Source organism: Onthophagus taurus, chromosome 2 (genome assembly GCF_036711975.1).
Source record: "Onthophagus taurus isolate NC chromosome 2, IU_Otau_3.0, whole genome shotgun sequence".
Classification (NCBI taxonomy): Eukaryota; Metazoa; Arthropoda; class Insecta; order Coleoptera; family Scarabaeidae; genus Onthophagus; species Onthophagus taurus.
In genome coordinates, this window is record NC_091967.1 from 6,981,835 (window position 1) to 6,996,658 (window position 14,824).

Sequence of the window (14,824 nt, forward strand, 5' to 3'; positions counted from 1 at the left end):
TGATTTATTTGAAGGTTTAAGGAACGTTGATGCTGCAAGAAAGAAGCTTATCTCTATTGAAGAAATGTTGAATATTTGTATAAATCTAAAAAAGCAATTCAAAAATAAAAATTAGACGATGGAAGACTTCTTCTGTTACTCACAAATAAACCTTTAATAAAGTGATTATTTACTTAAAACCTTTTGATTGACATAATAAACTCATTATAAACAATGGTCAGTGACTGAGAATGTAGACTTGGAACGCGGACTCAAATGATACGACGTTGTAACGCGGATGGTTGAAATAGTTCTTGTGCAATCGTAATTAACGATTGTATTTAAAACGATGCCAAATGAATGAAAATAAAAAATAAACCACAACAACAACGATACGGTTCGTGAAAAAGATTTTAGAGTTAAAAGTTAATCAAATCACCCAGCCGAGTCGTTTGGAATTGCTCGATTTTATCGATCTCGATCTCCACATACGCCGACGCTATTACATTATATACTATTAATACTCCACGGTTTGATTTATGTTTATTAACTACCGTTCTTTGATCTAAAGTTATTTTCATTGGACCCGAAACCGTACTTGTAAATACGCACATTTCAAATCGAAACAATGGGTATGGTTGTTCTGTATGGCTTTTATAATTTCAGGACGACGACCCAACGAAATTTTACAAACCCACGTTCGTTGATCCATAAAATATCCAAACTTAATATGCATAAAGTGTCGTAGCGATGGGAGGAGGTTTTAATTTAAGAGAGATGTAATGAAATTCAAAAATTTGATCACGTTTAAATTTGGGATTTATTATGTAAATGTATAATGTATCGTATCGTAAAAGTTCGGTATTTTCATCGAACAGGAATTTTTGCTGTTGATTATCTGTCGATCACAAGATGTTTTCCTCGTCCATTATTTTTATTGCCTATGGGGCGTCGTACTGCTGGTCCACGCCTGAAGCCGGGTTTCAGGTCTGCTAATAATAACACCTACAGTTCGGCCAGGATCAGGCACAACGCAATGTGTCCATCGTGCCATTTACTATAGTCAGTTGTAGGCCACGGACGTTCAAATAATCTTGTTAATTTTTTTTACGTTTTTCCCCTAAACAGATTTATTTCAAAAACATCACACTTTTATTAATATATTGAGATCATAGATATATTTTAAATTATTATCATATTAATGTTATTAGAAATTAATTTTAAAGTGAATCAATATTGTTTTTGTTGAATAAATTACAAGTACCTATTATGTCTGGGAATCCCAGGAATAATACCTACATACATATTTTTCCTATCGTCTATAAATACAAGAAAAATAGATAGACGGTCTGGTTTTCCGCGAGCTAGTCGATTGAACACCAAAATAGATGGGAATTTTCATCGCGGTAAAATAACTTATTCAACAAATACCAAAGAAAATAAGTAATTATTTTTAATTTTAAACTATTTAGTGCCACTTGCTCTTCTTAGATGGCACTGATTTATTTTTACAATTTCAAGCTTTATTTTAAACGATCCAAACCACTAAAAATTGCAACGCTTGAGAATTGTTTGAATTTGAATTGTTATGTTTAAACTTTTATCTCCATAATTGCATTTCACGACCAATAAATCTCGCCGCACCCATAAATATTTGCATGATCTTGTCTTTATTCGTGTAATTTTAAACATTGCGTCCAAGATTAGATTTTCTCGTAATTTCATCAATTATTCTAAAAATAATAAATTATAGGAAAAAAATTGGTTCATACTTTTATTTACTAAAAAAAATTATTGCTGAAAATATTAAACTTCTGCACTATCCAATCACTGCGCTTCTCAATGTGAAAGCTAAGTCCAGCTTATAGGAGATGATACTTATAGAAGAATAGATTTTATGCCCAATATAATGGCAATATAACAATAGAAGAATATTTACATCATATCTTTAACGATAAATGCACATTTTTCTTAGACGAAAAACATCGATAAAATATGTGCTACTGGATTGATGCCAATCCGCATCGATGTCATGAGCTTCACAGCCAATTTCCAAAAAAGGTAAATTTTCCGGATTCACTTTGCCAAAAAAATTATTTATGGCAAATAACCCTGCTGAATTTTGAAATAGATCTTGGGTTCCATCAACATGGAACATCAGCATATTAAGTGCCTTAATTGAAATTACCTAAAGTCTCTTAATTTCACATCTTTAAATGTTTTGCCTACATTTCTTGTGATTCAACCTGAATTTTGGTTGCTAGTCTGTAATCTTTGGCAATCCTTGAGAGTCTATTCCTTTTCATTCGTCCAGTTATTTCTCCAGATGGTCGATCTTGGTGCTCTCTCTATTCTGATTGATTTGTTGACGTGTTTTCTCGGCGTCTTGAGTTCTCTATAAGACGATAAGCTTACTCCTAAATAAGTGTAGTCTACTACTTCCTCCATCGTGTGCCGTTCACTTCTAGTTTATATCTATGTGGTTCTATAACTATCACCATAGCATTTGTTCATGCTAATCTTTTAAAAGCCAACAGTAGCTATCGTAGTTCATCTTCTGTGTCTGCAATCATTGTTGAGTCGTCCGCTAAAGCTGTGGCTATTCAAGTAAGACTCAAAGAATGCACAAATGTCAACATTTATGGGTGGCATTTTAAGGATATTCAATAAACATTTTTTTTCTTGTAGTAAAACAAATTCATTGAAAACATAATTCTTTGACAATAAAGTTCTTCCTGTTTTGGTATCATGGTGGTCATATTATCCTGTCATAAATGTTAATATTTAATTTTTTAAATAATTAAAAAATAATACATATGGTTGATTAAATTATATAGCACCATACATCTGCTTCGTTTTATATAGGGGATGTAGCTCAGTGGTAGAGCGTTCGCTTTGCATGTGAAAGGCCCCGGGTTCGATCCCCGGCATCTCCAACTTTTTTTTTTTGTTTCCTTAATTAATACAAACTTTCATAATAATTTATTATTAATTATATAATTAATAACTTATACAATCCCCTATTATTTATTTATTTTCTTTTAAATAATCCTTTCAAATATAGTGACTTTTCATTCTTAAAAGTTGCCATTCATGCTTGTTGATAAATATTTTCAAAATGTGTGAGGTTACAACCGATAATTTTAATAGTATCTATAAAGACATTGAAAATGCAATTATAGAATCAAAATTCGTTACGTTAGATTTGGAGTTTAGTGCGTTATCTTTTTCTAGTAAATTAAATAATAGGTAAGTGAAATTTTTGAACATAACCTAAAATTTACCTCTTCCTAACCTATAATAAAATCAAGATTTTTCCGTTTGTTTTCAGTCTTTTTGATACCCCCGAGTGTAGATATCATAAACTGAAGGAAATATGCGATGGAATTATCCCAACGCAAATAGGAATATCCGCTTTTACATTTAATCCCGATAAAAATTCCTATTTGAGTAATACCTTTACGTTTTACACCTTTCCTAGAGTCTTTTTTAATTTAAATCCTAGTTTTATCTTTCAGAGTTCTTCTGTACAGTTTTTGTGTAATTATAAATTTGATTTTAACAAGGTATTATTTCATTTAAAATAATTTATTATTTTTAAAATTACCATTAAATTTGATTTTAGTTTGCTTACAAGGGAATTTCATTTATAAATAGAACTCAAGAAAATGAAATAAAAAATTGTTTAAATAAAAGATTGTATTTGAATAGTGATGAAAATGAATTAGAGCAGTTAGTAGAGGACACAAGTAATGAAATTACACAATTTTTAAAGAATAATAATGTTGGAGATACTCATATTTTAAAAAATATACCTATAAAGTATCGTTCAAGCTTTGATATAAAGTATTTGTTTCATAATGCTGTCAGAGATAAATTTAAGAACGAGATATGGACTTTTGAGAAGGATAACCAATTTTTAATTGAAAAAATATCACCTAGTCAATATGAGTATTTAAAAAATCATTGTAAATTAAATCAAGATTTGTTGGATAACATGTTGGGGTTTACCAAGGTTTTTAGATTGCTTACAAAATATAACAAACCCATAATAGGTCATAATTTATTGATGGATTTAATGTTGCTTTATAAAAGCTGCGAAAATACGCTCCCCAATTCATATTTAATATTTAAAAAAGAAATTTCTAAATTATTTCCAACAATTTTTGATACAAAATCAATAAGTTTTGTGTTGAAACGGTCCATACCAGAAAATAAATATTGGTTGCGCAACAGTCTTCCACACCTTTACACATACTTCAAAGATGGTTATGGAAGACATTTAGCTTTTAATTCACCATTAATCGAGCTCAGTAAACCAAAAAGTAGCGATAGTTTTCACGACGCCGGATGGGATTCTTATAGTACGGGATATATTTTTATTCGTATGGCTCATATTATGGCATCAGAAAAATATGTCAACACAGAATACAAAACTTTTATGAGTGCTGAATTATTTGCCGCTATTGATCCTTTAAAAAACAAACTCAATTTAATTAGATGTTCCGTATCGCATATTGTAAGTTAATTTTATTTAGGAAATTCGAATTAAAACATTCTAAATATGAAAGATTCTTTTTCACAGAACTTAGATGGTGAAGATCCTCCTTCTACTAGACCTGCTTTATTAGTTGTGGAATTTCTTGAAAAAAAAACGATGAATATTACTAAGGTAAGAAAAAAAATATGATTAAAAATGATTAATGTCTACTAAGTGCGAAAAAAATATATATTTTATCGACTCATAAAAGTTGGTAATTTTTTAATGAAATGGTAAATACCATTACCTATGATTTACTAGCACAATATCATATTGTTGAGTGGATCATAATTTTTGTAAAGATAGAGCGTGTTGAATGGTGCAAAGTAACCGTGAAAAATATTAAACAGCGCTGTTTAAAGTTCGTTCACTATCAAGATACACTACATAGAAAGTATTTTAGTTTAGTCAACAAAAAAATTCGTTCTTTACATTCTGGGAGGGATCTTTTTAACACATTTTCAACCGTTTTTGCTTAGTTTTGCGATTGGCCCGTCGCCAAAATCTTAGCTTTGTCGTTGCGTGTCACTTTTAATAATAAGTTATAACGCTCCGGCGATATCTCAAGTCGTTTTCAATTTATTACCGTTTATTTTAAGCGACCGAAAACATTCGAGGTGGCATACCTAACCTTTGTATTGGCTTCTCTAGCTTTTAAAGCATTTTGCTATTTGGAATTTATATTATTATCATTGTTCTAATTGATTTAACAACTTCACCTAATTTCGACCGGAAAAAGTAGTAGGTTTATTCCAATATAGAATTTGTGTTTTTGAACATTTTTTTGACGCTAATATAAATATATATATAAAAGCACTAATAACTTGTTGAGAAATAAGTTTATTATTCTACCGGTTTCGGTGTTTCCTATCATCAATTAATATTACAAGTTATTAAAGTGTTGTTAATAAATTTATGTTAATATAATTAAATAAATAAAAATTCCCAATATATAAAAAAAGAGTTCCGAAATGCCGCATGTCTCAAAACACCATACGGGAGAAGAAATTTCAACAGCATCCGGCTCCAAATAAAATCAGTCAAAAAGTGATCTGTCTGACATGGCGAAATACCGTTTACATATTTTGGAGATCATTACGAAGATTATAAAACTTTTCTGGGGGATCTAGAGCAATATTTTTGTGTTGCGAACACCTTGAACAAGTCAAGAATCTCGATTTTTCAATCTTAAATGCTCTGAATTGTTGACGTCGAAAGAACTCGAACTCGCCATGCTTCTCTGTCTTCTATAGTACGAAACTTGACCTTTTGCCATCACACTTCCCCTGTATGCAGGATTTTTTTCCGTCCTTCCGTATTACATGTCCAAAGAATTTAAGAATACGACGCTGGATTGTTGGTAACAATCTGACATTGTCGAGTATTTTCAGTTCTTCTAGAATGGATAACATATTTCAATGCTTACTTACATCTTCATCTTTGCGGATGCTGTAGTCTTCCCAGATTTTCCAAACCCTTGACGGCTATATACATCGAAATCTCCGGCCGACAGAAATGGCAGCCGAAGCTTAATTTCTGCTATTTCTTCAGCTTCTAGCAGGGAGCAGAAAACAACAGGTCAGGTACAAAAGCCGTAACTGGGTACTGAATAAAATGGTGAGAAAAGAATGCTGAAAAGTGAAGATAGCTGATAAAGAAATACATCGAGATAGAGACGCAAAAGAAACACGACAAGTTTAATCCTCATAGTGCACAATACGGCTTACATATGAATATTGTCAAGACTAAGATCGTGTTCTCTGAGTCACCGAAAAAAAGCAAACCTTGAATTAACGGCGAAAAAATAGAACAAGTGTTGTCTTATTCTATTTTTGTTGATCTCAAACATCACGAATCGAGCAGATCAGAAGAACGTTTATATCTATGAAGACACTCTTCACAAATCTGTGATGAGAGAAATTGAATGTTTAAAATTGTATTTCATTTTTTTCACATTTTTTTCACTTTTGTGGAATAATCCAATCAGACATAAATTAGAAAATTGAATTGTTTCCAACGTTAGAAAATTATTCCCCTGTTTGATACAACACTAATAAAACTGGACATTCATAGCAATTTGCGTAACAATACAAAACATGACTAACGAAACCAACAGAACTGATCGACGTCATGTATACATGGTAGGTTTTTTTTGGGTAAATATTATGGCGGGTTTTGCGACCAAATAGAAAGAATTGTTTATAAATAATCTAAAAAAAAATTTCTGAAAAATTACTAGTAATTTTTTTAAGTTCGTCAAGTTTGTTTTAGGATTATTCTTTTTGTTTGATTTTTTTTAGGTTACTGGACTGTTGAGTAATTGTGGTTTCGTCGAGGTTAAACCGTATGGAAGGAAGCGCGCCATTGTGGCTGTTGACAATTTTGGAAGGTAACTAATTAGATTTTATCGATAAATGTATTAAAAATAAGGTGATGGAAACTTGTATGTTAGCTTTAAAATCGTTTGTAAACACGGCCTAAAACGGTTTGTTTGGTTTAATGGGCAGTCTTATTATATTCTTACGACGAAAATTTATAATAGGCAAGCAGTTAAGATTTTAGTCTACTTAAATTTAACGGTGGAACGGGAGCTACTACACAAGCGCAATTTGGCCAGCAGCCGTTATAAATCGCGATCAGCGCGAACTTTATTGTTGTACTCAATTTTATGGATCCATTCTATTTTCCCCCTAAGTTATCGTTGGTTACATCCTGCGATTTTTTTTTTTGCTGCTGATTTACATTTTTTATCCGTTATCGTTACGTAATAGAGCAGGAATGGCGATCTATCTTACTGCCTCCGAAAAATATATGATCAAACGGCCAGACAAAGCTCTCAAGACCGTTAAAAATTAAATTTATAACTTAGCGTTTGGTTGACTTTTAAAATAAGTGACCTTTGGCGCGAGTTTTGCGACTAAAATTATATATAAACTGCAGCCGGTCTATCTCGGGGTAAAATCAATCTATAATTAATGGAAAGGTGTAAGTTTCGGGCAAAATTCCCGCGTATCAGATTTTAAGTAGAGTTTATGAATTTTATCGAGTAATAATTCAGACGTCGAGCTTGACACGAGTATTGTATACAAAAGATGTAAACACAGCTCCATCGGTCACTCAACTATTTATAATAATAATCCGGCAAAGTGCCGGAATAATCTGTTTGGATTGTGGCGAAACAAGGGCCTAAATAAAGCTTTCCTGAACATTATCGCTTCCTTTTGTACTGGTATATCGTGTTAATAAGCTGAAGGAATTATTGATCATAACTCTCTTATATTTTCCCAAATTAATTAAACGTTCGTTCGGTAACTTCAAAGCTCCCTTCTCCAATAAAATGGTATGAATTAATCGATGGATAATTCATCTTCGTTGCGGTATTATTCAAGAGAACATCGGAACAATAAAAAAAATAAATAATCTTAAATTGTTTTCCGTGATACGAATTTCGACAGGATTTGAATTTCCTGGATGTACCCTTCAACATCTCTTTTAGCATCTTTGATCATGGCAAGATTACAAATAATCGTATCAATTATTCTTTGGAAACGCACTGACGGCGAGTCTATTTTTTTATATAAATTAAACGCATAATATTAACAATGGAACGCTTCAACAAAACGCCTACGTATACAATAAACAGGTCCAACCTAACAGTAAAGCCGCACTAAAATAGATATAGCATCAGCCATATGTTACCGGTCTTTTTAAACAATAGGAACATTGAAAGAAGTGTTTTCTTTCTGCTTTTACTACTTTTTATTGCTGCGAAGCTCGTTGGGTTGTTCGTTAATTTGTAATTTATTTTATACAGTACGTTTTAAGGGGGTAAATAAATGTATAAATGTTTATTTTAAGACTAAATCATGTTGGGAAAGATTTTAATCTGAAAAATAAAGAAAAAACTATACTATTTACATTAAAACCTCAATATAACAAACCTCGTATAGGTAGTTCTAGTTGTTATTCAGCGTTAGATTGTTGAATATTTTACATTGAACTAGAACTAACACTAGACGTAGAAGTTTTGGGTTCTGCCGTGCGTCTTCAGAATGTTTCTAGGTCTACTGTTAGTTCTAGTTTTACACTAGCACTATTACTATGTAGAACTAACACTATACCTAGAACTAGAATCATTTGAGTTTAGCTGCACGTCTCTAAAGACGGCTAAACCCGAATGATTCTAGTTCTTGGTCTAACGCTGCATAACAAATAAAAATAGAACTAACACTAGACCTACAACTAGAAAGTTTCGAATGTTTCTAGTTCTGGTTCTAGTGTTAGTTCTAGTTTTATATTAGCACTATTACTATGTAGAACTAACACTATAATAAACACTAGAATCATTTGGGTTTAGCCGCACGTCTCTAAAGACGGCTAAACCCGAATGTTTCTAGTTCTAGGTTTAGTGTTAATTCTAGTGCAAGCGTTAGCTCTAGTTTTAGTCGTTATTCAGCGCTAGATTGTTGTATATTTTTATTGAACTAAAAGTAGAACTAACTAATAAAGAACGCAATGGTGTGGCTTGCTGTTCGAATTTGTGTTTATTAAAATTATTCGTTCAAACAGTTTCAAGTGCAAATTAAAAATTTTTCATATAACGGAGTTTTTGGTATAACGAACACTCCCTTCCCCGTATTAATCCATTATATTGGATATATTTACTGTACTTGAAAATTTAAAGTTTAAATAATTCGCATTTCTAAAATAAGTTTCCTCAAAATCACATCAATTTATAAAGATGTGTCATATAAATGTTGAGTTGACACATGCTGATAAGGTGTCTGGTCAAGCCCGGGACAAAGTCTAATTAGTTTTAAAATAAAAGCTCGGTTCCTAACTGGTAAGGCGCATTTATTATAAATAACTCGGGCACACCTGTTGCGCTAATTGCGTAATTTCGGACCGAATAGTCCGCACAAATCCGTTACTAGTTTCCCGAATTTATTTTTGGAGAGGTCTCGAAACGAAAATCGTTTTGAAAAATTACACAAACGTTTTCTTCCGCCCTTTGATATTCTATACTTTTGACACGAACATTAAAATTAAAGACCACACAAAGCGAGCAATAAAATACGTATGATTTTTTGAAACGTTTGGCTCCGAGTACAGTTTAAATGATCGGTAAAAAATAATTTTAATTAGTACAGAAAAGGCTTTTATTTCTCAAAAAGACGTTAGGGGAACGGCGCAACCCGTTAATATATTGCAACATCGCGATTTTTGGCTGGCCTCGAGTATTTTATTTATAGGGTAATGCTTGCTCGCTCCGGACCAATTTTTTGTTGGAATGCTACCAGATAATCAATATTACAACGTCGCCTTTCCACTTTTACATGCCAGCTGAGTCTGATCGATCCCTTTTGTACGGTTGTTATTGTTTAAATACTGCCAAAAAACGTTACGGTACGATCTTAAAATCTGGACTTAAATCACATCAATTAAATTCATATAAAAAAACTAATTATAACACAGAAAGAAACCCTAATAATGAATCATTTTTATTTTCAGCGCTAGAAGAATCCTCTCCAAATTCAAAAAACACAACGATTTTAGTATAACAACTTATAGCGCAATCAAACATTCACCAGTAATAAGAGCAGTAATGTGGTAAGTGATGCATCTTGCTTAATGATTTCATTATTCTTCTTTTAAAAAAAAATAGGGGTGGTGTTGTAGCATCAGGGGCGATTTTGATGTGGCTAGCAACGAACCTGAAGAAATAAAATATTTAAGTTTATTTAAAAGTAAAATAAAGATTTATTCATGTATCTTTAATTATGCTTATTAGCGCAACACTAAAAATTCATTTGGCAAAATTTCCCTACTTACTTAACCCAAAACTCATTAAGTTAATTGTCTCAGATACGTAACAAACGTCCATTCCAACACCTAACAAACTGCATAAACGGCAAAACATATTTTTGGAGATTATAATTTAACAACCTTTCCAAAACACACTCAATTATGTAATCGTTAAAATTTACACCGTTTATTTTTAACCATCCAATTTAAAAAATTAAAAATAAAACTATAGATTTCGTTACAAGAAAATATTTTAAAAGGGGCGAAAAAAGATTATCTATAAGGGTTTCTGAGTGCTAGACATTGACGTTAGAATCATTTTAAAATTTATCAACGTTTTCTTCATCGTGCATCACACTCGGCGTGAAATTTACGATCGTTTATCGTCCATTAGTGGGCCCAACAGATGTTAATTTGTCCGATCAGATCCGAAGTGGCGGATATTTTAATTAAGGCTCACCGCGACCGAAATACGCCAAAACTATTTTTCGATGCGACTTTGACAAGCGGTGCGTGGGTGGCACGTCTATTTTTAATCGCTAAGATAAATATAAAATCGCGAAATGACGAATAATAGTCGTCCTCGTTATATTATAATTTTCTTTAAAAACTCACCAAACTATCCTTTCATTATTTTTTTTTCTCTTCGATACATCATTCCTGTTAGCGGTTGATGCCGGGCTGGAGTGTCTTAGAACGTGTTAATCTTGGAGAGTTGTAAATCAAAACTTGTTGAAATAATGTTTGAACAGAGATCTCGTATACTGTGAATGAATGGAACATTTTTATATATACAGGCTGGGAGAAAATATTTGAGAGAATTTTAAAATTTTCTCTTGTTTTGAAAATGATCAAATTTGAATAATTAATAATATTATTAAACAATACATATTTAACCTAACAGTTTACAACAATGAATCAATTTGAAATATTTGATATCATATCTGTTGAACTAAAATTTGTTATCACTCCAGAATACCACAAGGAATATACCAAAAACTACAAGCTCCAACGCTGTAAGTACACTCACTCTCGGTCAGTTAATTCCACGTATCCGTATTTCCATTAGCCCTTATCCTTCCGTCCCTTCCACCAATACGTGCTGAAGGTATCCTCCAATATACCTACATAGTCTATCCATAACAACCAGCTTAAATCTATTCTTATACATTGGTCCATGATTATTATACTCTGTACTCCTCATCCACTCATTTTATGCCATTCTTTTTTCTTCTTATCCATTCCAAACTCTTTCCCCTATTCCTTGCTTTATATAATTTTTGCTACATTTCAACCACTCGATCGATATTCGGTTATCGTCGTAAGTGAATTGCCAAAACAATCCTTGCAGCTACGTCTTCCCTTGTTGTACCGTTAACTCCCAAGGGGCAGCTATAAAGAGGTTGAATGGTGTTTCCATCATCAAACACTTCCACGTTTTCTCATTCCGCCCCATCACTCTTCACCCCCTTTTGTCTCTCATATAAATTCGCGTATTCCCCCATTTTGGTTTCGACAACCCAACCACCTCTCTTGCCACATTTGTCATATTTAACAAAGTCCCTTCCCCCTTCTTATTCTGCAATTAACACATTCGTTCTATTTCTCCTAATTCAGACTGTCTTTGATTCATGGCATAATCTATACAACTGTCCCACATCACAAATAATGATTTTGGTTTCGCTGTATTAAGGTCCAAAATCGTTACTTTCTAAAGAGTTTACCAATTCTTTCGGCCAGTTCTATATTCTTTGAGCTCATGTCAGAAAAATAATTTAATAGTTTTCTAACACATCAAAAAGTTATTATCTCAAAGCTGTTTATAGAAGAATTTTTTTTTCAAAAGGTTTATTGAATGTGTCCTAAAAAAATTTTGCCGTATAACAAAACTTACTTGGCGAGTATTCAAAGCATCGCCGTTTCTTTCTAAATAAACAAGTGACAATAATTGACGTCGCTTTCCAAGAAATCTTTGTCCGTTTAGCCTTTATTTTTGGAAAGACTCGCCCGAAAAATACTATATATCAAACGAAGAAGATTGGCGTCTTGTTAAATAAAATTTTTTATTTATATTTTCGGCTTTTTTAGTTTATAGTGCGAATTATGAATCGATTTTCATGAATTAAATCGATTGAATCAGATTATTTGAATAAAAAAAAGCAGAATTTTCGTTCAAAGGGAAAATCGTAGTTGCTTTCTGTAGGCCGTACGATGAACTTTGTCGCCGTTACGCACAAACCGTCGGCACATGGCGCTTACGTCACTGTTACGTTGTTACTCTTGGCGCAAAATTAAATTTTCAGAAATAGGTAGTCAAAGATGTCGCTTCGCGTATGATTCATAACGGCCGTACCCGTTAAAAATACGATCGCAAACATTTTTATTATGCGATTTCGCCAGAAGAATGTATACAATTTTCGCTCGGTAGTAAACTAATAAACCATGTATGTTTGAACAGCGAACGTAATTGCTTACACGCCGGATTTTTAAACTATTTTCCGGAGCTTTGATTTCAGAAACAATCACGCTCGTAAAATTGGTTAAACTTTATTGATTATAAACGGCTGGAGACGCATGATATTAATTTAATACTTAACGTAGAACCAAGGATAATCCAAAGTGTAACTGATCGCTTATTCTAGGTTTTATTAGTTGGACGTGTTTATTTCGCGAACCTTTTAAACTTCGATTTTATAGAGATCATGAAAAGCGACCAAGCGACCGTTGGAAACTGAATTATTTTTAGTTTATTTAAAAAGAAATAATCCGTGATATTGTATAAAGAATATTATTGAAATTTATAAACGGTACGCAACGTTCTTAATTTAGTAAAACGTTAGTCAATCCGACGACGTCGTTTATTTTAAAATCGCTTCACCTTGGCCGACATTGCAATAGATTTTACCAGCCAAAAACCATATTTCACTAGTACCTGATAATACCACCTATATAATTATCCTTGCCAATTGTTAATTTATGCGCTCGATATTTGTCCAAAAAGATGCCATCTATCTTTAAATAGATACCAAACCAATCGTATCTACAAACTTGATGTTGTTCGTTTAAACTCTAGTTCCTTCGCAAAAAATTTTCTGGCATTCACCTATGAAGTAAAACAATTCAAACCTGAAATGACTAATGATCCAAAGTTAAGTCTCGTACCGTCTCAAACACGTGTACAAAACATTACCGAGACCAAACCTTATCTCTATCATCAATTTAAATAGTTTTTGCGTGAATTTATATAAATATTAGTCGGCTTCCGGATTATTTATAACATACCCTCTAGGTCTAACACCGCGTGTCTGTATGCACATTCGTAAATAAGTGTGTCTGTATGTAGTTTGGACGCGAGAGTTTGTGCGTGCGTACAGAAAAGTTCTCTCTTATGCGCCCAGAAATAGTTTGGATCAACTTCTATCGGGGCCCGTTTTAAACATTTTTAGATTACTAAATTTCGCAGTTCGCGGAACGGAAACGACGCGAACTAACTACACTTGAAACAATTAAATTTTACACATATTTTGTGTGATATTTTCGAAAATATTAGCCGATTTTTTAATCCGAAATACATTAGTTTTTGGAACAACGTAATGTTTGTAATCTATTGAATGTGTAATTTAAATAATATAAAAATTCAAAGGCGAAACATCAAAAAATTTTCGTTTTAATTTTCAGGCTATTTAACTATCATAAAATTATTTAACGGTCAACTGAGAACAAGGACAGAAGGAGACTTAACCCTGAAATGTATTTGTAATGTGACTAAAGTCGAAACGGGTGCCAAAATATTAATGAATTTCTAAAAAAAGAGGGCTCCGCACGAGGCGTGATGTATTTCTTCTAAAAATTTAATTTTATTATAATCTAAGGGTTGATTGGAAAGTCTAAGGGTGACGTGGAAGAAATTGACTCAGATGTTGGAGGAAAAGTATAACATTGAGTCTACAATTCGTAAGGAAAAATTGCAGGGCATTGCCACTTTTACAGAAGAAACAAAATTGCAATCAATAGCTATTTCTAATGTTATTCAACAAATATTGGACGAGTGGCAGATAAGCTCTAAAATAGTGAATATAGTTACAGATAATGCAACTTCGATGAAAAAAGCAGTTAGCGAAATTTTAAATAAGCAAAACCATTTCTGTGTGGTCCACACTCTTAATCTTGCTGTGAAAGACGGTATAGAAAAAGATGGAATTGATTTAGGAGATACCACCGCTAATAATAATCAGTTATTGCAAGTAATAAATAAATGCCGAGTGATTGTTTCACATTTTAAAAATAGTACAAAATCTTCATATGCTTTGGTCCTCATGCAGAAAAGTACCTACTTCTCATATGCTCAAACCCCTATTAAAACTCAAGGTTCCGTTTTCTGCTACTTTACCGACACTGGTATCGCTTCCACCGAATCTGGATTCTGAAGAGTGGTTATTTGCTGAAGACGTAGTGGTGGTAAAGGTAACTGCAATTTTATGCGGGGAAAAGTATCCATCG

At 32.6% G+C, this 14,824-nt stretch overlaps 1 protein-coding gene, 1 long non-coding RNA gene and 1 other non-coding gene across 3 annotated transcripts; 2 read left to right on the forward strand and 1 right to left on the reverse strand.

The window, feature by feature from the left end:
* Positions 1 to 2,843: 2,843 nt before the first annotated feature.
* TRNAA-UGC (transfer RNA alanine (anticodon UGC)) lies at positions 2,844 to 2,915 on the forward strand. The gene has a single exon. It is a non-coding gene; the product is annotated as a tRNA-Ala (tRNA).
* A 143-nt stretch (positions 2,916 to 3,058) lies between these two features.
* LOC111427488 (pre-piRNA 3'-exonuclease trimmer-like) lies at positions 3,059 to 10,297 on the forward strand. The gene is made up of 7 exons (XM_023062654.2): positions 3,059 to 3,228; positions 3,311 to 3,545; positions 3,605 to 4,498; positions 4,565 to 4,651; positions 6,820 to 6,908; positions 10,031 to 10,129; positions 10,185 to 10,297. Exons 1-7 carry the CDS (start codon positions 3,098 to 3,100, stop codon positions 10,243 to 10,245), a joined length of 1,596 nt encoding a protein of 531 aa, XP_022918422.2. The 5' UTR covers positions 3,059 to 3,097; the 3' UTR covers positions 10,246 to 10,297.
* On the reverse strand, positions 9,045 to 10,930 carry LOC139428942 (uncharacterized). The gene is made up of 2 exons (XR_011639622.1): positions 10,352 to 10,930; positions 9,045 to 10,233 (listed from the first exon to the last, which is right to left on the reverse strand). It is a non-coding gene; the product is annotated as an uncharacterized lncRNA (long non-coding RNA).
* Between the last annotated feature and the right edge of the window lie 3,894 nt (positions 10,931 to 14,824).

Excerpts from the sequence above, each read along its gene's own strand:
- LOC111427488 (XM_023062654.2), top strand. The coding sequence starts at position 3,098 with ATGTGTGAGGTTACAACCGATAATTTTAATAGTATCTATAAAGACATT. Across the intron at positions 6,909-10,030 it reads GCTGTTGACAATTTTGGAAG|CGCTAGAAGAATCCTCTCCA; the intron begins GTAACTAATTAG and ends TTTTATTTTCAG. Across the intron at positions 10,130-10,184 it reads GTAATAAGAGCAGTAATGTG|GGGTGGTGTTGTAGCATCAG; the intron begins GTAAGTGATGCA and ends AAAAAAAAATAG.